Source organism: Balaenoptera physalus (genome assembly GCF_965194825.1).
Source record: "Balaenoptera physalus genome assembly, chromosome: 16".
Classification (NCBI taxonomy): Eukaryota; Metazoa; Chordata; class Mammalia; order Artiodactyla; family Balaenopteridae; genus Balaenoptera; species Balaenoptera physalus.
In genome coordinates this window covers 26,501,458-26,528,758 of record NC_138898.1, presented here as the reverse complement: position 1 = coordinate 26,528,758, position 27,301 = coordinate 26,501,458, and the positions used below count along the sequence as shown (strand labels likewise).

At 51.8% G+C, this 27,301-nt stretch overlaps 1 protein-coding gene and 1 pseudogene across 4 annotated transcripts in view; one reads left to right on the top strand and one right to left on the bottom strand.

Moving 5' to 3' along the window:
* Positions 1 to 27,301, bottom strand: part of NOL4L (nucleolar protein 4 like) — a 134,667-nt gene that overhangs the window by 53,912 nt on the left and 53,454 nt on the right. For all 3 annotated transcript variants that reach the window (XR_014255192.1, XM_082432155.1, XM_082432151.1), the window contains exons 3-4: positions 22,350 to 22,461; positions 13,100 to 13,209 (exon numbers count right to left, since the gene is read on the bottom strand). Coding sequence is in view for 2 of the 3 variants with exons in the window: in XM_082432155.1 (XP_082288281.1) it covers positions 13,100 to 13,209; positions 22,350 to 22,461 (222 nt within the window). In the remaining variant the exon portion in view is untranslated. The remainder of the gene's footprint in view (positions 1 to 13,099; positions 13,210 to 22,349; positions 22,462 to 27,301) is intronic.
* Positions 1,684 to 13,085, top strand: LOC309646190 (large ribosomal subunit protein uL23 pseudogene; annotated as a pseudogene). The gene is made up of 2 exons (XR_014268638.1): positions 1,684 to 8,533; positions 12,950 to 13,085. The product of XR_014268638.1 is annotated as a large ribosomal subunit protein uL23 pseudogene (transcript).

Here is a 27,301-nt window from a genome sequence, read left to right as displayed (position 1 = left end):
GCCTGCCTTGCGATGCCTTAAGCAGAAGCCTCCACAAAGCCACCGGGGGTTTCGCCCTCAAAAAAATGTGACAAAAAACAGGGAGGGCTGGAGAAAGCGCCCTGCCCAAGGTATCCCCCTTGAACTGGGGGATATCCAAGAACTGGGGTCAGGAGTTCCATTGTTAAAAACAACAGCAGCAATAACAACAACAACAGGACGTGGCCATGGGACAACAAGGCCCCTCTGGGTCTCGGTCAGGCTGGACCCAGAGTTGGAGGGGGGTGGGTCACAAGGTCGGCCATTGGTTCAGTGACCATCTGGATGTTTTGAGCAGCTCCTTCCTGGCCCAGCTGGGGAGAGACACCTCCTTTCCTGTTGGGTCCTTAGAGACAGAACAGGGAGTCAGCTACCTGGGTGCCCTGAGGGGCAGTTCACAGTCAGAGCTCTGAGAAGACAGAGCTGCTCCCATGGATGGAGGCCCAGGTAGCGGCTCCTGACCTTGCTCCCGCCTTTTCCCTTGACACAGATAAAGCATCTCCAGGCCAGCCCCGCATGCAGGATTCTGCTCCGGGCACCAGGCAGCTCTCCTGCCTGCACCAGTAAATTATGGGCACTGCATGCATTTTTTCCCCCCAGATAATGAAGTTGAAAGGCTGCGTCAGCATCCTTGCAAGCATAGGGGCGGATCTGGTAGCCTGGAAGGGGACTGAGACTTTTGGAGCAGACAGGGACAATGCGTTGTTTAGGTTCGGGGTATCTACTAACTGCATCAGGCAACTGGCTTTGGAGACGGGATGCTGGTCGTTTTCTGCTTCTTTCCCACACAGCTTCAGGGAAGCAGGAGGAAAGAAGAGAGACGCGGACGTCTCTGAACCCAGGCTGCCCTGGCGAAACATCCGTAATGCTCATTTTCTTCAAGTATTTGGAAACTGCAGCAAGTTTCTTCAAAGCACCCGAGGAGTGTCAGGGAAATATATTGATCACTAAAACAATGCCCTGTAACAAAGGTGTTTGACAATGGGTTTTGCACTTCCCTTTTTGTCCTCTCAAAAAAGAGGTTTCCCAGAAAACGTTCCCTCTCAAGTTTTAGCGATGCCCTATTTTGCCTGTCACCATCTTTAGGAGGATGGGAACGCTGGGCTGTCAATATTTAGAGCCCCCAGATTCCAGCACGGAGCTGTGATGATCCTGGTTCACAGCCCACCCGGTCTGCTGGGTGAACAGAAAGGCCTGCAGTCGAAGTGTTTCAGCCTCATGTTTATGTGGATGGGTCAACGGTGCCTCAGTATCCTTCCCTCACCAAGAACGGTGTACGAAATTTTTTAAGGCATTAAACATTTTTTTTTCCAAATACTTCTTTTTTTCAAGCCAAGGAAACTTTAAAAAATAAGGACAGGGCTTCCCTGGTGGCGCAGTGGTTGAGAATCTGCCTGCCAATGCAGGGGACACGGGTTCGAGCCCTGGTCTGGGAAGATCCCACATGCCGCAGAGCAGCTGGGCCCGTGAGCCACAATTACTGAGCCTGCGCGTCTGGAGCCTGTGCTCCCCAACAGGAGAGGCCGCGATAGTGAGAGGCCCGCGCACCGCGATGAAGAGTGGCCCCCGCTTGCCGCAACTGGAGAAAGCCCTCACACAGAAACGAAGACCCAACACAGCCATAAATAAATAAATAAATAAATAAATAAATAAATAAATAAAATAAGGACAACAAGGAGGGGAACCATTCCTGCTACGTAGTAAGATATATTAATTAGATGTATTAGATATTAAGACATATTAGTCTCAACACTTAAAACAGTGTGGAGCTGGTACATGAACAGACAAAGAAACCGATGGACTGAATAGAAGTACATTCTGTTTCAGATGGAAATTTAGTAAATTATAAAGGTGGCATCTCAAATCAGTGGGAAGAAAATAGATTCCTTAATAAATGATGTTGACACAAAAGGGTAAAGCAGGACCTGTATCTCAGAATATACTAGGATGAGCTCCAAATGGATCAAAGATCAAATATGAAAAATGAAAACACATATATTTTTTGGCTCTGTTAGCTGAGAGGGTCTAAAAGAAAGGACACCCCAGTAGCAATAAGTACACTTATTGCCCAGATCTTGGTTTTTAATATGATTCTATAATATAAGGAAGATATGGCTGATTCTAGGATTGGGGTAGAATATATACAAGATGAGCCTGGAGCATCTTGTAGTACCAGAAAGTAAAGAAACGCTAAAACAAAATAAAATCCTTCAAAAAACAAAACAACAAAAAACATCAATGGGAGTATGTCAAAAGAGCACAGGAGCCAACTGAAAGAGCTCCCAGTGGCCAAAGCTGGAACAGTTTAAGCATCAAAATAGATACAGCAGTACTGAGTTATAACCCCAAGTATAGAATAAATAGCCGTATAAGTAAATGATTGAATAGATTTATAAATGAGGAAGGAGAGACAAACCTCCCATGCAAAAGAATTCCAAATAATGTATGTAGACACTTTACCCTCAAGGAGGGAAATTATAAACCCCACTCCTGAGGTGTGGGCTGCACGTGGTGACTTCCTTCCGAAGTGTACAGTACGGAGGGAGGTAAAAGAATAACTTTACAGTGATGACACCAGACAAACATTATGTCAGCCGGTGTGGCCAAGGCAACATCAACGGTCATGAGTCATGGTGACAGCAGGTATACTTGATATGATGTGGTAAAAATGGCACTCTGAGTTTGGGATTGGCAGAGGCAAACTATTATATACAGGATAGATAAACAACAAGGTCCTACTGTATAGCACAGGGAACTATATTCAATATCCTGTGACAAACCATAATGGAAAAGAATATGAAAAGAATATATATATATATATATGTGTGCGGGTGTGTGTGTGTATATGTATAACTGAGTCTCTTTGCTGAAATTAAACACAACATTGTAAACCAACTATACTTCAATAATTTTTTTTTTAAATGGCACTCTGTGTCTGTGGTCTTCCTCCTAATAACCCAAAACCCCAGTTTTATATTGAGAAAAACATCAGACAAATTCCAAAATTCTACAAAATACTTGACAGTATGCTTTAAAACTGTCAAGGTCATCGAAACCAAGAAAAGGCTGAGAAACTATCACAGCCAAGAGGAGCCTAAGGAGATGTGACAAGTAAATGTAATAGTGTATCCCAGATAGGACTGTGGAACAGAAAAAGGACATTAGGTAAAAACTAAGAAATCTAAATAACATATAAACTTTAGTTAATAATGTATCAGTATTGGTTCATTAATTGTAACAAGTGTATCATACTAATGAGATATTAATAATAGGGGAAACTGTGTGTGTCGGGGGATAATGTGGGAATTCTGCACTAGCTTCTCAATTTTTCTCTAAATCTAAAACTGTTCTAAAAAAATGAAAATACTAAAAGAGAACACGGAGGCAGAGTGGAGTTAGGTTTTTTTTAAGACTCAAATGCAGAAGCTATTAAAAAAAAAAACTGATAAATTTGAGTACATAACAATAAAAATGACACACACACACCATAAGCAAGCTCAAAAGATAGAGGGCTAAGGCTGGAAAAAAAGAGGCAATGGCTAACTCTGGGGAATCAAAAGAAAGAAAACGTAATCACAGTGTGCTAATTGGCTCAGCTATGAATAACCTATACAGCCATAATAATAGAAATATAATAAATTACCTAAATAGGGAGGTATAAATAATACTGAGGGACTGAAGAAGGAGAAATAATACATGTGTTTATGAGAGGGTGTAATAGTGTACATACTTATCTCCTCCAGCAGGAAATTAAACAACAATAACCAAAATAGCCCAAACTGAAAAATCAAGAACTAGCAGCATGAGCACATGTTATTTAGAAACAGGAGATAAATACCAGAAGAGACAGCTAAAAGATAAGAAAGAAAGGAGGCTGTCTCTGAAGGGTAGAAATTGAAGTGGGGAGGCTGGGACAGGATCTGCTGTTTTTCTATATGATTTTTAAGATATGTATTTTTTATGGATAAAAATAAAAATGAATACAAATAAACAAAAAAGATGAACACTTGAGAAGCTGTTTCTGAGGGTTAGCTGCCCTGGGGTGATGCGGGAGGGCCTGAGGGGCACAAGGCAGGACCTGAGATCAGCTACCCCACCTGCACATCTTCTCACAGCAGAAATGTGCCAAGGATCATTCTTTGCCTGGAGAAATCCAAACAGCAGCCTTGGTCAAGGTCAGTATTTCAGTGGCTTTTTGTTTTTCTTACCATAGTACAAACCTTCTACAGTGCCAGGGATTTACTGCGATGGGAAAAGGTTTGTGCTACAGCTTCTCAAATCTTGATAATGGGGCCAGTGGCATTTCAGGCCTTTCTTGGGCTCTCATGGAGGCAAGCTGGGCCCCCTTCACTCAGCTACATAAGGCAGGCTGATCCCAGAGGCCTGTGGGGGGTGTCTGAGTGGAGGGAGGCAAGAAATGGAACATGAGAAGGAAGCCAGCAGTGGACCAGGAAGGCCTGGAGTTGGGAAGAAGGGAAGGAGGCTGGGAACTGAGAAAGTGGCCCCAGCATACCTCAGTGGGTGAGCCCAGTGGGGAGAGGAGGAGAGGGACTAAAATTCAGGCAGTTAAGGCAGCAGACCACACATTCTCACAAGTTCCACAGGGTCCGCCCCTCATATTGTTCATGCACGTTTCCAGAGAGCAAACACTGATGCTCAAAGTACAAATACTGGTTTAGAGAAGTAGCTACAGCAAGACAGTAGCAAAAATTGCAAAGGTGAAGAGACTGATGATGGGTAGATGCTGAGGGATGTGAAAGAAAGGTGCTGCCTCCACCCTTTGCCCATCCTACTCCCCTGATACGTCCAGGGACCAGTAAAGGTCCAGAGTATGTTCACGTTTTGCTTACATGCTGGGATTATAAAAGATCCTCACAAGAAAAAGGGATAAAACATGAGCGTTTGGGAAAGAAAGAAAGAAAGAAGGAAAGGAAGGCGGAAGGAAGGAAGGAAGGAAGGAAGGGAGGGAGGGAAGAAAGAAAGATGCTGCCTCTCACAGTGAAGCCCAAGTTACTCTTTATGTCCATAAGACCTACTGCCCTCCTTGACCTCCCCTCAGGGCAGACCACTGAGGTCAAGAGCCCTCAACCTCCCCAAGGGCAGACCTCCAAAGTCAAGAGGCTCTGAAATCTTACTGGGAAACTGTGCTTTTGATCAACATAAAATATCTCACTTTGCCCTATTTAATGCTTTTTTTGCCTTGAACATGTTTGCCTTGAACTTGTTTGACACTAATAGCACTGCCCTCTCTTTCTTATGCTTTAATCTTCCTTTTTGTGTCATTTGAAAAGTCTTTTATAAATACCAAATGGATTTTATCATTAAAAAACCTCATCTGAGCCTTTTTGACTCTTTGTAGTGGAATTTAACCCATTTACATTTATTGTGATTTACTGGTGTTTTATCTTGTTCCTGTTAGTTTACCTATCTTTTCCATTTATTATATCTCTTTTTGGTTGCTTCTTCTTTTATTCCCTCATTTAATTACTCTTGCTGGACTGATCAAGTTTTCTTTGGTTCTTTTATTTTTCTCTAGTCATTTAGAAGTTCTACATTCTATTTCTATTCCATGAAGATTACTGTTTAATTTTCAAGAACACATTGGCTTTTTCACAATGATGGCACCGAAGGCAAAGAGGGAAGCCCCTGCCCCTCCCAAAGCCGAAGCCAAGGGAAAGGCTTTGAAGGCCAAGAAAGCAGTGTTGAAAGTCATCCACAGCCACAGAAAAAAGAAGATCTGGACGTCACCCACCTTCTGATGGCCCAAAATACTGCAGCTCAGAAGGCAGCCCAAATATCCTCAGAAGAGCGCCCCTAAGAGAAACAAGCTTGACCACTATGCCATCATCAAGTTTCCCCTCACCACCAAGTCAGCTATGAAGAAGATAGAGGACAACAACACACTTGTGTTCATTGTGGATGTCAAGGCCAATAAGCACCAGATTAAACAGGCTGTGAAGAAGCTCTATGACACTGGTGTGGCCAAGGTCAACACCCTGATCAGGCCTGATGGAGAGAAGAAGCCCTGTGTTCAACTGGCCCCTGACTATGATGCTTTGGATGTTGCCAACAAAATTGGGATCATCTAAACTGAGTCCAGCTGGCTAATTCTAAATATAAAAGTTTTCAGTATTTAAAAAAAAAACAAAAAAAAACCACACATCAGAACTGCTGCTTCCTTAAGAGACCATTAAATCCTTGGACATGGCAAAGTTCCATTCTGCTATTTCTCCCCTGAGCTCACACCTTGCCTGGGCTTCAGGGTGGCCTGAGGAAGGGGAAGGAGGAGATTACCATTGCTATCAAGCTCTTAAATCTGGGTGTCAGAGTCAGTACTCACAGGTTCTCCACAGGTGAAAGTCCTGTGAGTCAGGCACTGTTTAAGTAAGCGACAGGCTCTCACTGTAACCCATCAACTGTGCTTCCTCTTTAGGTCTGCCCATTTTGGGGGGCCCTTTTGAGCAGGAAGGAGGTTGAGAATGTCCATGAGAAAAGCAAGCCACAAAGAGGGGTAAGGACTCAGAGAAGGAGCAGATCCCTGTTTTAATCCCTCCCTATCCCATAACCTGGTCTAAAATATTAAAAAGTGAATGTGGCTAGCCAAAAAGTGGAAACAACCCAAATGTCCATCAACAGATGAACGGATAAAAACAATGTGGTCTATCCATACAACGGAATATTATCCAGCCATAAAAAGGAATGCAGTTTTGACACATGTTACAACATGGATGAACCTTGGAAACATGGTAAGTGAAATAAGCCAGACACAGAAGGACAAATATGTGATTCCACTTATATGAGGTACCTAGATGGTCAAATTTATAGAGACAGAAAGTAAAACAGTGGTTACCAGGGGCTGGATGTGGGGGGAATGGGGAATTATTGCTTAATGGTTACAAAGTTTCTGTTTGGGGTGATGAAAAACTTTTGGAAATAGTGGTAATGATTGCACAACATTGTGAATGTACTTCATGCCACTGAACTGTACACTTAAAAATGACTAAAATGGCAAATTTTACATATATTTTTACCATAATTAAGAAAACAGTGTATGTGGAGAGCTTTTCAGAGTGGACTTGTTTCCTTCTCCCCTAAGGAAGATGCAAGCCTGAGAAAGTTTCACACTTGGAATGTGCTCATTTCCTGCCCCAGATCCTTGCCTGGCTCCCGAGTGCTGACTGAGGAAAGGGCTCTCTCGTGGCCTTGCTTGCAAGAGGTGAATGCTCTGAGTCCCCTCCGCCTCCTCTTCTTCCTTCTCCTCCTTTTCCCAAACTGGCTCTGTTCTTCCCCAGCCCAGGTCCTCCTAGAGCTGTTACCCCTCAGTTTCCCCTCACCTGGGCCCTCTTTGCTGGTCTAAATCTCATTTTAAAATAAGCGAGTGTCCCCTGAACCGCCTGGCAGGTTCCTGGTCCCTTCTTGTTTCTGCTTTCTTGTCCTGGATTACAGTTCCCTGGCTGTTGTCTTGTCCCCTCTACTAAGAAGAGCTCCTTGAGACCAGCTACGCTGTCTTACTCATCTTTGTGGCTCTGGTCTCTCGGACAAGGTCATTCACTGTGTCTATTAAACTGAGGCTGCATAATAACATTACCATCAACGGTAGCAGAGGGCACTGAGATTTCCTCTGTGCTTCTGAGGTGTCCAGCACGGTGCTAAGCACTATGCCTGCTTTGTGTCATTTAACTCTTGGAATAACTCAGTGAGGTAGCTGTATTGTTATTATTCTCAAGGAACGTGAGGAAAAAGGAGCATGGAGGGGTGAAATGGTTTGCCCAGAGTCACACAGCTGGCAGGCGCCAGAACTGGTACCGTCAGCCGGACTCCAGGGTCTTTGGTGGGTGGGCTGGAGTCTCGGCTGAGAACAGTACCGCTCCACACTGGCCTGCTGAAAGGAGCAGGAGGGCCAATACTTTGCAGACCACCCCCCTCCGGGGCTCTGGGCAGGGGCTACCCTGCAGGCCCCACTTGTGTGTGGGGGAGGGGGGAAGCCTGCCCTCCTCCCCCAACCTCCAGGATCCAAGGAAAACTCAGGGCCAGGCGAGAGCTGCAGAGGAGAGGGAGGCAGACGTTAAGGAGTCAAGTAAGAGCCTCCATCACGTGGGTTTAAACAATGGAGCAGCGCACCACTTCACACGCTGCTGGGAGAACCATTAAAACCATTAGCGGGACATTAGTGCTGCTCCAAGAACTGGAGACGCTGGAGGCGGGAGGCGAAGGAAGGTGCTGACAGCCCTCCCGCCCTGGAAAGAGCAAGGGGTTGGAGGGGCGGTGGGCACCGAAAAAGCCTGAGCCAGGGGTTGCCCTGGGAAAGTTGCTGAGCCGCCCCGGGTCTCAGCCTCCGCTACTATAAAATGCAAGTATGTGTCAGGGAAGGAACACAGATGATTTGTCTTCCTCCTTCGGATCTGGATCTGATTTCTACAACAACGGGGTCTTGGTTCAAACACTGCGATCTCAGGAAAGATCAGGATCACATCACCCGTAACGTGGATATCAACTTATACACGCACCCCTGCAGGTAACTGAGCGTTCACGAGGTAGGGGGCGACCTCTACCCCACCCCAGCCCCCTACCAAATCCCTCCTCCCGTATTTCCTTAAGCATTGTATATTTAAGGCGGCTCCCGGTTCCCAAGCCAAACAAAGCTCTCTGCCTGCTCTGCCAGCGTCTCTGCCAAGGACATTTTCTCTCCACTAGCCGTGCCGGTGATCTGACACTCAGTACCCAGGTGGCACACCGCCTCCCATTCTAAAGAGCACACCCTCATCCAGGAAGTACAGGGAGAAGTAGGGCTTGCGGCCGTGGCAAGTGCACAGGTTTGAATGGAAGAGGTCTGAGTTTCAGCTCATGTTAGTGGCTGTGTGACCTTGAGCAAGTACGGAACCTTTCTGAGCCTCAGCTACGGAACCTGTAAGGCAAGGATGACAACGTGACCCTGCTGAGCTGTGAGGGCGAGGGGTGAAGTGTGTAAAGTGCTGAAACAGCATCCACCCTGCTCACTCCGTGTCCCTCCTCTGTTCCTCCTCTAAGCTCTTCCTACAGACCCCACAGCGTTGATTCGGTTTTCCTTGTCTCTCTCACTGAACTCTGAGAGCCGGCAGGTCAGAGACTCTGTTCACCAGTCTCCTCAGCGCCTGGAACCATGCCAGTTCAAGTGCAGGATGGATGGATGGATGGATGGATGGGTGGATGGGTGGATGGGTGGATGGATGGATGTGTAGGTACGGGTGAGAAAGGAGTGAATGACAGGAAATTATACAACCAGCTTATCTGGTAGGTGGAAACATCAGGAGGGTAAGGAGACTGAATAGGATGGAAAATCAGCATCAGAAAAGCAAAGCAGGTTGTAAAATGGTGCATACAGGATAATTCCCTTTTCCATTCAATAGTCTGGAAGGGTGGACACCAAAATATGCACAGTGATCTGTGTGGTGAGATGATGGTGATTTTTGTCACCATGCTTTTGCTTTTTGGCAACTGAGGCCATGTGTATTTGTGTAACTAAAAAAAAACGTATGAAAGAAAATAAAATGAGACAGAAAACAAATCAGTGGCTGCGTGAAGATGAGACCCAAACAGTCCTCTTGGTGCATCTTGCACACAGCCCCGAGAGGGGATTTAAAACATCGGCGGCTGGGGGTGTACTTGCTGGCCGCCTCTGGCCCTATGAGCTCGGCCTGCACCCCTCCCTAGGACCCCATCTTATCAGAGAATGCTTTGGAACATTCTCTGAGACAGTCCACATCTCATGAAATCTTCACACCCTCCCTCCTACAAGAAAATGTATTAATCATCAGTACAACTAAATGTGATTTCAGTTTTATATCTTTATGACTGTTTTCCCAAGTAAGGGGGAGAAAAACCAGTTTTATCAGGCTACCCTCACCTATTTTCAGCTCAATGTGGCCACCGCAATGACAGCTCCTGGGGGGTCTTGTGTCTTAGGATGGAGCCCCTGGGAGGGTGGAGTCTGACCCCTAAATGTCTTGCATGTTGAGGACACCACAAATATTTGCTGCACTGGATCAGACGTCAAGAATCTTTTTTGTTCGTGTGAACATTATTATTAGATTTTCGTATTACCTAATGTCCTCTGTGGAGAAACACCCACTTCTCAGCACATTAATCCAACACAACTGGACAAAAGGTAACGCGATTCTGTCCAGTTCACAAGCACACTCCACCACCTGTTTGTTGTCTGCTCAAAGCCAAGTGAGGGGAGCATGTTCTACTTGCCTCACTATTATAGTGTCTCCTGGATATCTAATGCTGGAAAAAAATGAATTCTTAGATTTTTCTCACCCAGCGTTTTTAGATGTAGAGCTTTGCTCAGCATTAATAAAATATCATTTATCCCAGCTCCCGTAACTTTAGATTTGGGTTTGTTTTCCGTGTAGCCTGCATGAGTGATTTGTAGACACTACAGGTGTCTTCTGTCGGCAGGCCTTTCGGGGTCGCAGGGATGCTGCAGGGAATGAAACTACTTTCAGAACCTTGTCTTGGGACATGGGGTTTGACCGCAGCAGAGGTAGTCCTGTGGCTGCGCTGGGATAGGGAGCCGTTCACCCAGTCCTGCTCTGACTTCACTGCAGGAAAGAAGCTACCAATTCAAGTATATGTATTTTCAGTTCCAACTCAAGCTGAAGAATCAAAGACATCTGGGTCCTTGGCCCTTCCTTGCTGCTGCAGATAAATAAACTAGTGAGCAATGCGACTTCTTGTTTGCCACGTGCCTGGCTATAGAACCGGGCTAACGGTGCTGGCTGAGAGGCTGAGGCCTTGAGCGCTCACTGCAGTGCGTGGAGTGTGGGAGACTGACAGCTGAAGGGCCCCAGGCACGAGGTGGGGTGCCGCTTCTCCTGCCAGGTGTGTGCAAGGAGGGTCTGCGCCTTTATTCCCTACTGCGGGAATGTTCAGACGATCCCCACCTGGGAAACCAGAAATGGAGGCAAGGAAGACACAGTCAACTCCACTGTCCACTGAGGCCACCCCAATCTCAGCCTCAGCCCCAGCCGCAGCATCCTGGGGACAAACACCTCCCACAATTCTCCCTCCCTTTGGGAGTAGCCTGAACCTCACCAGGGCAACTTATCCATCTCGTTACATGAATTTCCGTTCATTCACAGATGCGCATCAAGCGCTTATATGCCCAACACTGTGCTCCTCCCACTTTCCTTTAGCTACAGAACTCCTCACACTCTCCGCACCAGCCACACCAGCCTCACAAATTCTCACTGACGCTGTCCTCCCTCGAGCCACAGGGCCTTTGCACAAGCTGTTTCCTCAGCCTGGAGCTCTCTTCCCTTCAGATCTTGATCTCAGCTCAAGCACCCCCTTCTGCGGCAAACCTTCCTGACCCCTGCCTCAGTCCCTGCACCGTGTCCATCTAAGTACTCATGGCACCATGAGTCTCCTGCCTGGCACTTGTCACAGCTGCACCGTGATGGCTTATTACCATTTGTGTGTAATTTTTTCATTAGTGTCTGTCTCCATCCTAGATCATAAGGAGAGCTAGGAATGGTGCTGTCTTTGCTCATCCCCAGAGCCTGGCTCACGGAGTGGGGCTTCATAAATATTTGTTGAATGACTGAATCCTTGCTAATGTCCCTAACCTACAGTCTTAATGCCCCGCAGACAGTAGAAATTTGTATACCAAATGAAACATAACAGAATCCATTAATGAAGGATCACAGAGTGGGCTACACTGACCACTACTGGTTCTGGTGGTGAGCCGGATGGAGCGCCATTTTGTAGAAAAGAAAGAGCCACGGGGCTGTACTCCCGGCTGTTTGGCTGTTCGAGCGCCTGTGCTCGTCACCCTGCGTGGTGGTGTTTAGATTTTATAACTATTAACAAAAGCAACACCCTTATAACTGGCATTCCTGCACAAAAACAACTTTGCCATTGTGAGTTGAAAAGCCAACACCATTTTCCCCGCAGACATTGTTTTTGAGTACATGGGTTTCTTAGGGATGCAACCATCACAGGATAGACCATCTCAGATGAAAAGACGCAAAAAATGCAGACAGCTCTACTACCCAGAGCCAAGCTTACTTCATTTGACCTTTGGAGGCTGTAAGGATGGGAGGGCACACCATGCCTCCTCCTCAGGGGAGTGCAGAACTCAAGCCAACCAGCTCAGATCCTCAAACTGGGTGCCAGAGCCCCAGATGCCACCTGAGCACGTCCTGTAACATCACCTTGGAGCTGACTGCGGAGCCATCACCCCCTGGGCGGACACATGCTCAGGTTGTCAAGGAGACCAGCCGTACCCAGGACGGAATGCACCCAGGGCTGGAAGTCAGACTTTCAACGGAGGAGAAAGAACCCATTCCTCTAGGCAGGCCTCAAAGATACAGTAAGTTCATATGTCACAACAGATGACAAAGCTTGAAGCGAGAGGTTAAGACATTATTACTCTAGTGTTTTGGGCAGTGGCGGAGGGAGGGGGTGGCACTCACCTAGTCCTTCTCTGAAAGACAGTCAGGCTACTTGCCTTGCAAAGGGATAGAAGGTGGGCTGTGTAGAGAGGCAGGCAGGAGGGGTTTTCTTTTCATAACCTGTTTCCATGGTGCCTGACAGCCCTGGGCAATCCACAGCTGGGGAGTCTTGGACAGCTGGGGAGGGGGAGCCCAGGGCCTTATCTCACCCAGGCCACCCTCCAAGGCCCATCTTCCTGGCCTGTCTGGGCCCCAAGGGTGACAGAGGCCACAGGCAGGCAGCAAGGGCCCCCCTCTCTCGGGAGAAAGGAGCCGAGTGATGTAGCAGACAAAGGGCAGAGCAGAGAGAGAACATCCCAAGAGCCAAGGTGGGCAGCTCTTACCCACCTCCTCCCTCGCCCCTGCCCTGAAGGAAAGTTTCACTGAAGACCCGGCAGGGCTGTCTGCCCAGCAGACCCTCTAACTAAGAACACATTCCTTCCCTCCCCTCTCAGCCTGGACTGCACGGCCCAGATAACCAGATAAGGGCCTCTTTGATTTCCAGTGTGTTTACACAGGCTGTGGCCCTACGTCTCGGAAAGGATCAACCACATCCAGGCAAGTCAGGGCGCCTCCAGGTGGGGTGAGGGGGGCAGAAGCCTTACCTGCTCCTGTGAATTCATCACGCGCAATTTCATCTGCTTCAGGTACGTAGAGGTGAGGGGCATGTTGTAATCGATAATCCCGGAGACCAGAGGAGAGGGAGGCTCGTTTTCTGGTGGAAAGAAGAAAAGGAAGCCCCTTTCAGCCTGTGCTGTGGGCCACCAGCAGCCTGGCACCCATGTGGGGGCCCAACACAGGGACTGAGCAGGAGGGAAGGGAGGCCGGAGGCCGCTGACTGGGGGCTCGCCCACCGTGCCTGGCCCGTGGACGTGGACTGCACGACGCTGAAGTGCCAGTGTTTAGTGAGAGAGTTCACCTTTGAAAACCAGGGATTTCTGACTCCTTTGAGAAATGGAAGGTCTGGCCGCACAGGGCCCTCACTCCCACATGGCAGACACCCACTGCAGCTGAGCAGCAGCCGCTCCTTTTAGACAGGGTGTGAGGGCTCCATTTTGCCACAGTTCCCACCCCTCCCTATTGCACCGCACACTTTCACTCAACGATGATGCCTGCCAGGCCCCTGAAGTCATTTAAGTTTCCAACGCCGGCCTAAGCCAGCTCACGTGCCACACTGTCCCACCCCGACCCCAACCCCCACGGTATCCCCCCCCAAGCACCGTCAGGGACCACAGCGCTCGCAGGTCTGGACCAGGCCTCCAGTATGCCCAAATTCTAGTTCCTCTTTCATCACACAGAGAGGAGCATTGTTCCTCCCATTTATTGCTTTCTTGTCCTGAACATCAAAGTAACGCATATCCCTTTTGTAGAGCATTTGCAAAGTGTGGAAAGATGTAAAGAAAAATTTTAAAAACCATAATTGCACCAGGAAGCTTGGCATATGCTTCTGTTTATTTTTTCCCTGTGATTTCTCTTTTTTACATACTTGATATCACAATGCATACAGAGAATTACAGTCTGCTTAAAAATTTTTTTTTTTTTGCTTAACTTTTTCTCATAGGCATTTCCCCCACCATCAAAAATCTCGTTTTGCTTTGCAAATATAATTTTTATAGCCCTGTACTATTTTATCATATTTTCCTTAAGTCATCCCCTTACGATTGATTACTTAGGTTGTTTGCTATTGGGGGTTACTATAAACACTGCAGGGAACATCCTTGTGCAGGAATATTGGTCTGTATTTATGATCGTTTCCTTTTTAGACCAGACTCCAAGACGCGGAATTCGTGGGTCAAAGGGTAGGAATACTCGGAAACTCTTGAAATGTCTGGCCATGCTGCCTTCTGCAAAGGCTCCTGCAGTGGACACTGCCCAGCCATTGTGTTCTGCATCTTGGGTGCCACTGTGGGTGCCATTTAGGAGAGACTGCGATGGCACAGGAATAAGTCAAGAAGACGAGAAGCATGATTCGAAGGGAGCCCATCACGTCTCTCTCCAGTCCAGCTTCCCCTTCAGATGTCTCCTGCTGTGACCAAGCTCAAAACCCTGGAGTCACCTGCTGGGACCCGTCACACGAAGCAGGGCCTCATTTTGTCATTTAGTCGCTTGACCCGGCTTCACCCTCTGTCCAGGGAATAGTCGTGGTTACCTGTTCTCTGGCTGCCTCTTCCCCCTGCCTCCAAGAGTGCCAGGCCTTTGACCCATGTCCCCCCTAGTGCCTAGTTCTGTTCATGGGCTGGGGTTTGAGTGGTGCGAGAAGTGGGGACGACTTCTGGATGGGCCAAAGCCTGCACATCACCGCAAGCACCGCGCCCAGGAGATGTGCTGGACAGGAGCGGGTGAGAGGGCCGAGGTGGAGAGAGGCAGGGATCTGCAGAATCTGCCGCTCCAGAGCCAGAGCCCAGGCCAGACAGGCCCCTGCAACCTTGAAAACGCTCTGCTGAGGGAGAGAAGCCAGACGCCACAGGACAAATACTGTGTGATTCCACGTGGATGGAACATCTAGAACAGGCACATTCACAGAGACAGAAAGTAGAAGAGGGCTTCCCTGGCGGCGCAGTGGTTGAGAATCCACCTGCCAATGCAGGGGACACGGGTTCGATCCCTGGTCCGGGAAGATCCCACAAGCCGTGGAGCAACTAAGCCTGTGCCACAACTACTGAGCCTGCGCTCTAGAGCCTGCGAGCCACAACTACTGAGCCTGCATGCCACAAATACTGAAGCCCGTGTGCCTAGAGCCTGTGCTCCACAACAAGAGAAGCCACCGCAATGAGAAGCCCGTGCACTGCAACAAAGAGTAGTCGCCGCTTGCCACAACTAGAGAAAGCCAGTTCGCAGCAATGAAGACACAAGGCACACAAAAATTAATTAATTAATTAATTTTAAAAAAAGAAAGAAAGTAGAAGAGTGGTTACCAGGGACAGGTGTCTGGGAATGGGAAGTTACTGCTTCACATGTCCGCAGTTTCTGTTCGGCGTGACGAAAAAGCTTTGGAAACAGACAGCGGTGATGATTGCCCAGTGGTGTGACTGTAACTAACACTGAGTTGTACACTTAAAAATTATTAAAATGGCACGTTTTGTGTTGTAAATATTTTGCCACAAAAAAGAAAAAAGGCAAAAAAACCCCAATAAAGACGTATTTAAAAAAAACCAATAAAGGTGTATTAAAAAAAAAAAAACCAATAAGGATGTACATTAAAAAAAAAAAAAAAAAAAGGCCCCTGCAAACAAGGGGGAGAAACTACCCAAAGGGCACCGGGCAGTTCCTACTTGGCGCAGATAGGAACAGCCCTGCAGAAAACAGGGTCCATGCGTCTTGGGGTGGTGTCCTTCTGGTGACTGTACAGCTTGAATAACATTTCTTATCAAGTTTCATAAAAATGCAGAGCTTTGTTTTGTTTTTGTTTTTTTTTCCTGTGGGCCGCGCCATGCGACTTGTGGGATTTTAGCTCCCTGACCAGGGATCAAACCCAGTCCCCCTCAGTGAAAGCGGTTGAGTCCTAACCACTGGACCACCAGGGGATTCCTTGTTTTGCTTTTTAAAGCTATGCTGTCTTACGCAGAATTTCTGTTTGTCCAGGAGGAGGTAAATGTCACTGATAGAATGTCTCAGAAACTGGCCTGGAATGGGCCAAACCTTTCTTTTTATTAAGGGATTTCCTCCTGGTCTGTGGCACAGGGGTGCTCCAACACCAGTGCGCACTGGCCCCTCTGGCACCGATGCCCAGTGCTGTGGGGAAACGAAAATGCATTTTCGTGACCTTGGGTCCTCTTCTTGCCGCCCCACCATCAACCCAGACTTGACCTCTTTCAACCCAGGGGTGTGTTGGGACCTGGCCTCCGCAGCTCCATGAGGTTGGATACAATATGTGAGGCAGACATTGCAGCCACACTGAGATGATGTCACTCAAAAGAGCCGTGGTTCCTGTTTTGGAATGTGGGCCTTCAGATGGAGGATTCTGCCATTTCCATTTCATTTCCTCAAAGACGTGGTTGTCTGCTGAAAAGCTGTTAGACAACATGGTAGGTGAGAAGGGACCCCCACCCTAAGGGTCGCCGGTCAGAGCCTCAAATGAAGACTTCATCAGGTGCCATGGCGACGCTCTGTGTTTTGTTGTCCATGGAGGCCGGACACTGTGTTCCTTTATTGATGGTCACCCGTGTCCTGCCTGAAAGCCATGACTACTTAACGAAAAGGTAACTTTAAAAAAGCCAGGTATAGCTAGGTTTAGGAGAAAAACCACATGGCTGGGAAACCACTCTTGGGGGGTGGGAGAAGGGGTCTTCCTTGACCTGTTCCCTCCACAGCAGGTCCACAGATCAGAAACTGCTTCCAGTGCCCAGAGGTGAGCCAGGAGAGCTCGGGAAGAGGAGGCCGGATGCCCTCGTCTGGGGAAGCAGGGACATCCCGGGCACACACACGAATCCATCCGAGATCGGTGTGCAGTGAAATGCTGGCATCTGCAGTTCCAGAAGTGAGGGTTCTGTCGGGGAGGTGGGACCTTGGCAGGCGGGACACATTCCAGGTGAGGGAACGTGCCAGGGAGCTGGCTGTGGGAGGCCAGAGCTCGGTCACACCACAGCAAGAAGACAGGCAGGCAGGGTTTTTGGCAGTGGGGAGCCAAATGGTTCCTGGAGTGATAAGTGCCACACACGAAGATGAACAGCTTACTAGGGAAGAGCTAAGTAGCAGGGCCAGTGGGGGCTCCATGGAGTCCAGTGCTCGTGGGGGGATGGGGGATGAGCTAAGGTGGACACACGAACAAGGAAGAAGCGGCTTCCCTGGGCTCTGATGCGCAGGCCAGGTCCCCGCTGTGGTCAACAAATACAGTGGCCACGCCTGAGCCACTACAAGTAACCTGAGACCACGGGTGAGTTAGGAGCTAGGAAGGGTCACGGAGCTGAAATAACCCAGTAGGTTGCTGGTGAGAGAAGCAGAGGAACCACACAAAGAAATGTTTCGACACCTTTTTGCCAAGAAAAACTGAAACCAACCCAAGCACTAGTCCTAGTTTTACAGGCCTTGAAAATAACCAACGATGTAGAGGTTCTCCCAGGGCCAAGCCAAGAGCTGATCACAGCTGGGCTCCAGTGACATTTGCCAATCAATGCAAATTCCAGCTGAGGTGGTGGCCCGGATCCCCCACGTGGAACACAAGGTGGCAATTCTCATGAGTTTCTACCTACAGGATGGAAGAACTCCTCCGTCCAGAGACATCTGTAGCTTCTGGATGCCAGGGTGAGACCTCTCGGTGTCAGAGCTGGGGGTTGAAGGACGCGTGCACGATGAAGGCCTGACACAGACGAGCCTCGAGACTGGCCAGCCTGCCATGGGGCTCAGATTTGGAACTAGAGAAGCCAGGCCTGGGGCTGATCAGATGAAAAAACCTCTCTCCCAGGGAAGCGAATCAATAGGTCAGCAACTCTTCAAGGAGCACTGATGTGTGTGCATTCAGGGTGGGGACGGTGGGGGAAGGGCGTAGGGACGGTGCCTGTGCTCAGCAGGGCAGGACTGATGGCGAGTCCATTAGCGCTCCAAGGAGGAAGAGCTCAGAGGGCTGTGAAGTAGCTCCAGGCAGCCTTGTGGAGAGGGGATCTCAACAGGACTTCCGTTCAATCACTCAGACGACAGCTACTGAGCCCTGCCAGAGCGCCACGCAGACCCTCCTGCGTGATGCTCCCAAGGACTCCGTGCGGTGGGTGCTCGTGTTAATAGGCTATGCAACCTCCCCCGGTCATACAGCTATGAGAGCCGAGAGGGGACAGGCCAGCACAGGAGACACTGCAGGGGTAGAGGAATGAGCCGGGATGGGGTCACATGGGGCAGGACAGGAAGGGGGGATCTGCAGGGGCCAGGCAGGGAGGGGGTTGGAAACCACAGAGGAATCTGGGCCCGGCTGCAAAGGCGCTGCCACCTGAGTGGATGGCTCTCGCTGAGGAAGGGACCCTTCGGTAGGTGACTGGCATTGCCCACTGCTAACTCCTAGTCTGCAGCCATGCAAACAGTATTTCATCACATCAAAGAAACGTGAAACGTGCCCCAGGGGCCCTCGCCCCTGCAGCCAGAGCTGGGCCCAGGGCACACCCAGTTCTCATCTCTGCCTCCTCCAGACCAGACTCAGGGGCTGGTGGAAGAGGAGAGTGGAGGCGGCAGGCCCTGGAATCTCCCATCCTCAGACTTCCTGACCCTCGGCAGCCTCCTTTGTTCGTGCTTCTGGCGCTGAGGGAGGGCACAGGACTGTCCAGCCCCCCACCTCCCCACCCCCCCCACCCCGCCCCCGTGCCGGGACAAACCACTGAGCAGGGGAGGCTGCTTTGCTTCCTTTCTTTCTTTATAACATGAGGCCAGGAAGCGAGGCGTCCTCCCAGCAGCCCCTCGAGCAGTCTCCATCCTGTTCCCTGTCCCCCTCCGGCCCCACCTTCCTGGGACAGGAACCTGGGGCCTGCCTCTGGGCCTTGGGGCAGGCTCTGATTTCCCGGAGGGCGGGCGAGGGAGGAGGGAAGGCTGGCAGAGCAGGGGTGCCTGTGAAAGAGCGGTCGGAGCAGCTGACCACATCCAGAGAGGCCAGCATGGCAGGCGGAGACAGGATCTCCAGGCCCTCAGCTGCGGCAGGAGACGGGAGAACTGCCAGCTGGTGAGGGTGGTCCAGGCACTAGTGCCTCTGGCCATCAAGCAGACAGGGCAGCCTTTCAGCCTCTAAGGCTCTCCACTGGCAGCCTCCAGAAACCAAACCCTTCCCTTTTGCCCAGCGGCCAGGCTGTGGACCCAGGGTGCTCACCTGGTGGGTGACTGACCGTGCGTCTCCCCGTGGGACACCTGGACATTGGCAGTCTTGTGCCTGGGTGGTACAACAACATGGGGGTAGGGTGGGGGGCAGGCTGATGCTCCCTAGGCACCCACTGCACCAGGCGCCTGGCAGAATGGGCTCGTTCAATTCACTTGCATCCTCATGAAAACCCTGAGACGGGGGAATTCCCTGCTGGTCCAGTGTTTAGGACTTGGGCTTTCGCTGCCATGGGTCTGGGTTCAATCCCTGGTCGGGGAACTAAGATCCCACAAGCTGCGTGGCGTGGACCAAAAAAAAAAAAAGAGAGAGGGAAGCGTTACTCCCATTTGTTGATGGGAAGATAAGTTCTCCTGCCTTCTGGGGACCTCGGACAAGTGATGTCACCCTACCACCTCTCTGTGCCTCCTTTCTTTAGCTGTAAAAAGGGACAGAGCCCTCACAGGATCAAAGGAGCTGTTATGAGCAGTTGATGTTCAGGGAGGTCCCTGAACCTGCTGAGGGACACACAGCAGGGAGCAGGGCAGCACACCCAGGCCTGCCAGACCCCAAACCCACGTTCTGAGACACTGAGGCCACACAGTCTCCTGCTCCCTCAGCATCTCCTCCTCTCCCTGCGCAGGAAGCTCCACTCCTGGGGACAGGGAAGTGGCATTCTGCCCGAGGACAGGCAGGGATGGGCACGGTGCAGCCTTACTCTGCCTGCCCTCTGTCTTGCTGGAGCGAGCCCCTGGACAGAGAGGCTCCAGCACTGAACCCATGAAGCTGGCGCGTGTGCTCTCTGCCTCTCCCCCTCCCTTGGTCCCCCCCCCGCACCCTGGGGGTGGGGGCACGGTGGTGGCAGCAGGAGAAGAAGCAAGCTGCTGCTGTGCTCGGCATCCTCCTCAGATGAGGAGGAGCAGAGCTGTAGCCCTGGAGACCTCGCTGCCTCTACTGGGGAGTCGGGGAGGTGAGGATGGTCCTCCACACCAGCATGGAGAAGGGAGCAGAATAGACAGAGCCTGCAGACGCCCCAGGGCAGCCCACAAACACAGCCCCTCTTGCCCTGCCTCTGTTCGCCCAGGTTCTGTGTCTGACTCTGCCAGTTGCTATGGAAACGATTAGGCCAGCGCTGGCGGGGACAGGCGGATGGGCGGGCAGGGACCAAGCAGCCACCACCAGGGCCCGCGTCCCTGGGACCCAGACCCGGGCAGGGTGGGGAATGCAGCAGGGAAAGCCTCCTGGCCCATTGGCAGGTACCAAGTGCTGTCTTGGTGCAGGGGTTGCAGCTGCTCAGCGGGGGCCAGGCCACGTGGGGCAGGGGCCTCACTCAGGCCCCACACGTTATCACAATAACTGCCACAGCCATGGCTCACTCCTCCTGCATGGTAGCCCTGTGCCAGGTACAGGGATTAACTCTCAGATTTCATCAGAGGGCTTCCCTGGTGGCGCAGTGGTTGAGAATCTGCCTGCCGACGCAGGGGACACGGGTTCGAGCCCTGGTCTGGGAAAATCCCACATGCCACGGAGCAACTAGGCCCATGAGCCACAACTACTGAGCCTGCGCATCTGGAGCCTGTGCTCCGCAACAAGAGAGGCCGCGACAGTGAGAGGCCCGCGCACCGCGATGAAGAGTGGCCCCCGCTCGCCGCAACTAGAGAAAGCCCTCGCACAGAAACGAAGACCCAACACAGCCAAAAATAAATAAATAAATAAATAAATAAATAAAAAAAAGAGATTTCATCAGAACCCTGCCCCCCCTGCCGCCAGGTAGGTGCCATTATTAACTCCATTTCACAGATGAGGAAACTGAGGCTCAGAGAGGCGAAGCCACTTGCTCAGAACACACGGCTGTTGAGCGGCAGAGCTGGGATCCGAACCCACCCAGTGCGGCCCTGAAGCCCCTGCTCTTAAACCAGGAACCCAGCACTTACGAGGGATTAACTAGATTAATTCCTGTCCCTCATACTTTAGTGGCCATCCAATGAGCTCAGTGAAGTGGCCATGGCCTAATGGCCCCCAAGGACAGGAAAGCCTCTGGGTTTGGTGAGGTGGCTGCTGTCAGAAGTCGTATCAGGGACTACCAACTAGGAGGAAAACCTCACTCGACACCTATGCTCCAATTCCTTTGCTGTCCTCGGGCCTCGTTGTCGGTTTTTCCACATATTTGGTGGACGCCACTTGGGCACCACCTGAGTAAATGGCTCACCCTTCATTCCGAGTCTGTTCCCATCCTCAGGCAAATGCCCACCGACCTCAGCAACCTTTGCGGGCCTGATGCCTAGAAGCCCTGATAAGTCACCCACCGGGGCATCATTTCTCAGCGCTGAGTTGTAGTCACACCAGCCAAACATAATGGCCTGTCTCGCTATGCCAAAGCCACCTGCGAACAGATGGCCCAGACTTACTGGAGGCCTCTGGGACGTTCAGGTAGAGGCTGTGGGGGACTGAAGCGGGGGTCCTTGTTGCGTCTCACTGGGCAGGGTAGAGCTGGGGAGCGTGGATGTCGGTCTAAGGGACCACCTTCAGCTGATCACAAGTACTCTGGGCATTTTCAATTCTAACCAATCCCCACAGATCTCCTGGGTGTGCACTGGGGGTGGGGGGCAGGGGACAAATACTTAGGGAGGCCTGCTAATGGCAGGTGGGTGGCTATAGGGTAGGAGGGTGCACGCAGCGGGGGGTGTGCTCCTGTCCTCAGAGAGTGTACAGTCGGGTCCGTGAGACCAGATCCATGTGCACACCGCCTGGGGTGAAATCTGCGTGGCGAGTATTGCAGAGCTTAGGGAATGGGGCGAGGTGGCCATTTCCATCTGGAACCTCGGTGGGAGAGGAGAGTCTTGAAGGGCAGTAGGAATGCGCTATTGGTTTTTAAGTGAAACTTGACATTTAAAAAAAGTTTAAGAAAAACAAACCTAAAATGAGGCTCTCTGGGCAGCTCCATGGACCCACACTGGCCTCTGGGAATTGTGACAAATGCTGGCCATACACTTTTGTGTCTGTGCCAGCAAAGGGCAGGCCCTTCTGGGGGAGAGCCCCTCTCTGCAGAGCCTCCCCTGAGCCTCCAGCACGCCCACCTCCTCCCCTACCTTTGGGCTCCAGGCCGTTGGAATTAAAGTGCATCCTCTTCTGACACTCTGTGCAGCTCATCAGGAACCGGGTCACAGCCTCTCGCGGAAGGAAGGCATAGGTCTCGGCGATCTGGGGGAGAGAGGAGGTTTGCTGTTACATGGATCCGTGGGGAGGCGGCTTGGTCACCGGTTCACCAAGGGCTGTGCTTTGGTGGCAGGCACTTTGCCCTTGCCAGGAAAGGCAGGGATTTGAGGAGCAAGGAGCAGATGTCTTAGAGTCTCAGCCATGGAAATGAGTCAGTACTTTTGCAGAATACCAGCAGTTTTAAAATTTTAAATTAAAGAAGCTTAAAAATTGAAAAAGCAAAACATTGAAACATCATCTAGTCTTTAACCTATGTTCTCATAAGTTGGGAATATTCCTCTCAACATATCATTGCTACTACTGAAAAATGACTTGATAAACATTGGTCTAGGGTAGGAGGAGACAACTTCCACAATTAGAGATGAAGAAACTGAGCCTCACTTATAAATCTACCGGCTCCGGGCCTATAAACGGAACCCAAAGCTCTACAAGCTACTCCTTGATCTACTCACAGATCAAGAGAGCTGTGAAAGGCTAATGCCAAGGGGTCCGATTTTTCAAATTGGACAGACTCTTAGGGACCCCCATGTTCCAGGTGAGTTTATGAGGCCCAGAGAGGTGAACCAATTCGCCCAAGGTCACACAGCTCCTTAGAGCAATGCCAGACTAGAACCCAAGCTCCAGGTCACGCCCCATAGCTGTCTCCAGGGGGCCTCCCCTGACTAGGGAGAAAGAGTAAGCAGTGTGGGAGGGAAGGTGAAAGAGATGGGAGGCGACACAAGAAAGAGACAGGGTGGGGGAGTGGGGAAGAGCGGGGTGTGGGCCCAGAAGCTCAGTCTTCTCCTCTTGCTTTGGGTTTTGGGAAACCCACTGGTCCTGGTTTGGCTGCCTGAGGGGGCCAGAGGGACCTCTTGGACCCAGGTTTCCTGGCTGAGGCTGCTGGCTGCCCAGTTGCTGGCTTTCACGTTTCCCAGAGCCCAGGTCCTCCCGCTCCTCTCCACTATGGGGCAGCACCACCATAGCATTCCGCCGTTCTCGCCGCAGCCCAGCCGGGAAAGTTGGCCCAGGGTGCTGGTCAGCCCACAGCAGGAGGGGCTGCTCTCCAAGACGCACCTGGTCTGCTCCTGCGGGGTGGACACGTGCCCAGCCCCATCTCTGTGGTGGCTAGGAAGCAGGGCAGGGTGAGGCAGAGTGGATGGGGTTGGGGGGTTGCCAGGGGGCCCCTCCCCCGGCTGCAGCCAGGCCCTCAGAGGACCGGCTTAGGCTGTGCTGCCTGTGGAGCTCCAGGGGCCACTCCTGCCTGGTGGCCGGCTACAAATGCAGGGTTAATTTTGGTGACACAATTGTTATTTCTCAGCTGATTTGGTGCTCTGCGGAGCAGGCAGGCTCCTTGATGAGTTACCTCCCTTCCAAATTCCCTGTCTGATTGCCTTCCTCTGGAGGTCAGGGACAAGGGCAAACCCCTGCTCTCTGACTGGAGCCGGTGGATGGGAGGGCGTGAGGGCCGAGGCACGGGGGCTCTCCTGCCACACACGCGGACACCTTCATCCCCAGCCAGGGGCTGCCTGGCAGTCTTAGGGGTGGCAGGTTCTTCTTGGGCCTGCGGGGTTGGGAGGGATGGGTCCTGCTGAGGGGCTGACAGCTGCAGGAGTAAACGGGCAAGAGGGGAGGATGCCTGCTGTGCCAAGCAGAGGGCCAAGGCTCAGTTGGGCCAACAGATGACCTCCTAGGTGCCCGAGGTGTGGCATCTCTGGTCAGGCCTCAGAAGAGCTGAGGTGAGGACGTGGAGGAGGAGGGTTGCAGTCTGCTGGGAAAGGAAGGTTGACACCATGGGGAAAGAAGCCCTACTTTACTACCCGGAGCTCACCGGCCGCTGGGCAGAGACAGAGTTTCTGCAGGGCTCAGGGAGAGCCTTCCTGGGTGGGCTGCTCTGCTGAGGGCTGCCTGTGGCATAGGCAGAGGCCCTGCTTGCCACCTGGCCCACTGTGGGTACAGGGACAGTTACGAGAGAGCGTCCTGCCCACGGGCCGGAGTGGCAGCCCCAGCTCTCCCGGCCTTGGCAGGTACCCAGCAGTATACAAAGGCTGGCCGGAGTGCCACAGGGAGGTGGCGCACTGGGCACACGCCTTCTGGCCCTGGGTCCCATGGGTGGGCAGGTGGGCTGGACCAAAGGCGGGTGGGTGAGAAGTCCTTGGAGCTCTCCGAGGGCCCGGGAGGGAAGCCCTGCCCTGCGTGGCTGGAATGTCTGAAGCCTCGCTAAGAGCTCCCCGGGGAGCCAGTAAAGTGCGGAGTCCAGCTCCACGCTGCTGCAGGGACCCGAATGGAGGACGATGCCTTCCCCCACTGGGGCCTTCAACCTCCTGTGGGCATCTCTTGGTTCCCGCTCCTGCCTTGTCCACATGAGAAATGGGACCTCCATTTCTGTTTGACTGCACAGATGCCCAAGGCCACAGGACCACAGGATGAGTTGAAACAAGGAGGATCATCCCAGCTGATGCCCTAGTCAGTAGGATGGTGGTTTTCAGATAGTTTTAGAGCTACAGACACTGTTCTGGAAATAGACTCTTATCCTGAAGCCCAAAACATGACACAGATAAAGATGGAGCTGTTGCATTTAAGAAGGGAAGCTCCAGGACCCCTGTCCCCACCCAGCTGCCCTTGGAGGCCCTAGACTGTCTGTTGCCTTGCTCTCAGGCCTCCTGCCTGGACATTGAGACCCATACATGAATCTGCCTTTTACGTTTTTCTTAGTAGTAAAAACTGAGTGAGATTTCGTTGGCAGGGAGAGCAGAAGCTATTTGCAGAGTTGCTGACTTGCAAGGCCCCATTTTCAGTCCCCAACTCAGAGGTCAACAAAGACAGATGAGGCCAATTGGGGGGATTTGCACCACTTTACAAGATCCTCCTTCTGCCCTGCGGGTGGATTAGCACGTGGTGGGCCTGGAGCAGCTGCTGACCACATCTGGCCCCAACTCCAAAGTGGTCTGGGCAGCCAGATCAGGACTCCAGAACCCGATCTAGCCTACTAGCACCCTGGGAAAGCAGCCAGATCAGGACTCCAGAACCCGATCTAGCCTACTAGCACCCTGGGAAAGCAGCCAGATCAGGACTCCAGAACCCGATCTAGCCTACTAGCACCCTGGGAAAGCAGCCGGATCAGGACTCCAGAACCCGATCTAGCCTACTAGCACCCTGGGAAAGCAGCCGGATCAGGACTCCAGAACCCGATCTAGCCTACTAGCACCCTGGGAAAGCAGCCGGATCAGGACTCCAGAACCCGATCTAGCCTACTAGCACCCTGGGAAAGCAGCCGGATCAGGACTCCAGAACCCGATCTAGCCTACTAGCACCCTGGGAAAGCAGCCGGATCAGGACTCCAGAACCCGATCTAGCCTACTAGCACCCTGGGAAAGAGGAAGGAAGCAAAGGGGATCACCCTAATTCACAGGGGTGCAGACACCAGAAGCGCCCCTTGAAAAAGGACCAGTCCTCTATGTGGCTTCAGGGAACTTTGTAGAACCCATACCCCTGCCTTGGCAAGACTCCCTGGGATCCTCTGGACCTCAGGTCACGCTACGTCAGAGGCAAAGTAAGGCAGGGGCTTCTTGCCCAAGACGGGACTCCCCTGTACTGTCCGTCGTAAATGGCCATCTACCCCTGGCTCAGAGACCTCCAGTTTCAGAAAGCTCATTACCTGCCCTCTCTGATCCCTAGAAAGTTCTTTTCCCACTGAAGAATGTGCCTCCTTTAATGCCCTGAACAAGCCTGCCCATCTCCCTTCCAGTGTCCTGCTCCCTCAGGCACCCCAGGCCTGTAAGAATCCAGAAGGTCCCAGGTGTCCCCAGAGACAGCAAGGCAGTCCCAGGATTCACGTTTGGTAAAGCACACACAGGCAGATCCAAAAACCCCTCCTAAGGGCCTGATGCAAAGCCCGCAGCGCCAGGCTGTGCCTCTCTGCAGCCATCAGCACGGAGTTTCCTTGGGTGGGGGCGGGGGGGGTCTCCTTCCACAGGCATGGATGGGGCTGAAGAGCTAGGCTTAGGTGGAGGAAAATGGGAGCAGGTGAAAAGAGGAGGACAAAAGCATGCAGGCACCACCCCATCCCCCCCAAAAGGAAAAGGGTGGCATGAGAAGGGTGACAGATGGAGAAGAGGGGGGAAGGGAGAGGAGGCACACAGGGGAGGAAGGGGGTACGGCGGCCCCCCTGGCCTCACACCCACTGCAGGAGGGCCTGGCCTGCTCCCTCAGCCTTGGCCCTGCTGCTGAAATTCCAGCTCTGCACGCAGCCCAGCTGGCTCGCTGCCAGTCATGTGCCAGCTCCAGGCTGGGCAGCGGGAAGTGGGGCACGCGGCGGGCATATGGACGAGAAGCCAGGAAGCGCAGAGCCAAGGGCTGGACGTCCGCTTGGCCCAGAGACGCAGAGCCTGGCGGATGCAGCCAGCCCCGCCCTCTCCGCAGCACAGAGCTCGAAGACCCCAGCCTTCATAAACACCCAGGAAGTGCCTGAGGGTGAGACTTAGGGCTGGGCACCCAGGGGACCAGGGAAATCCTGAGGTCTGGTTGGTCCAAGACTGTCTTCTTCGACAAGCAAGTCAGTGGACCCCACTAGCTGGCCAAAGGAGGTTTGTAGAGAGGTGGCATGTGTGGTGGTCAGGGTGTGGGCTCGGGGCCAGCTGCCCGGCTCTGAACGTCAGCTGGGTGACCTCAAGGCAGGTTTAATCATCTCTCTGAGCCTCGTTTTCCTCATCTGTAAAATGGGGGTAACAGCAGCACCTGCTTCATCCGTGTGATGGCTCAGAGAGCTGGTGCAGGGGACATGCTGAGCGCAGAGCCTGGCACGTGCCGGCTCCCAGCAAGGCAAATTCAACGCTGAGAAAGTGTGCGG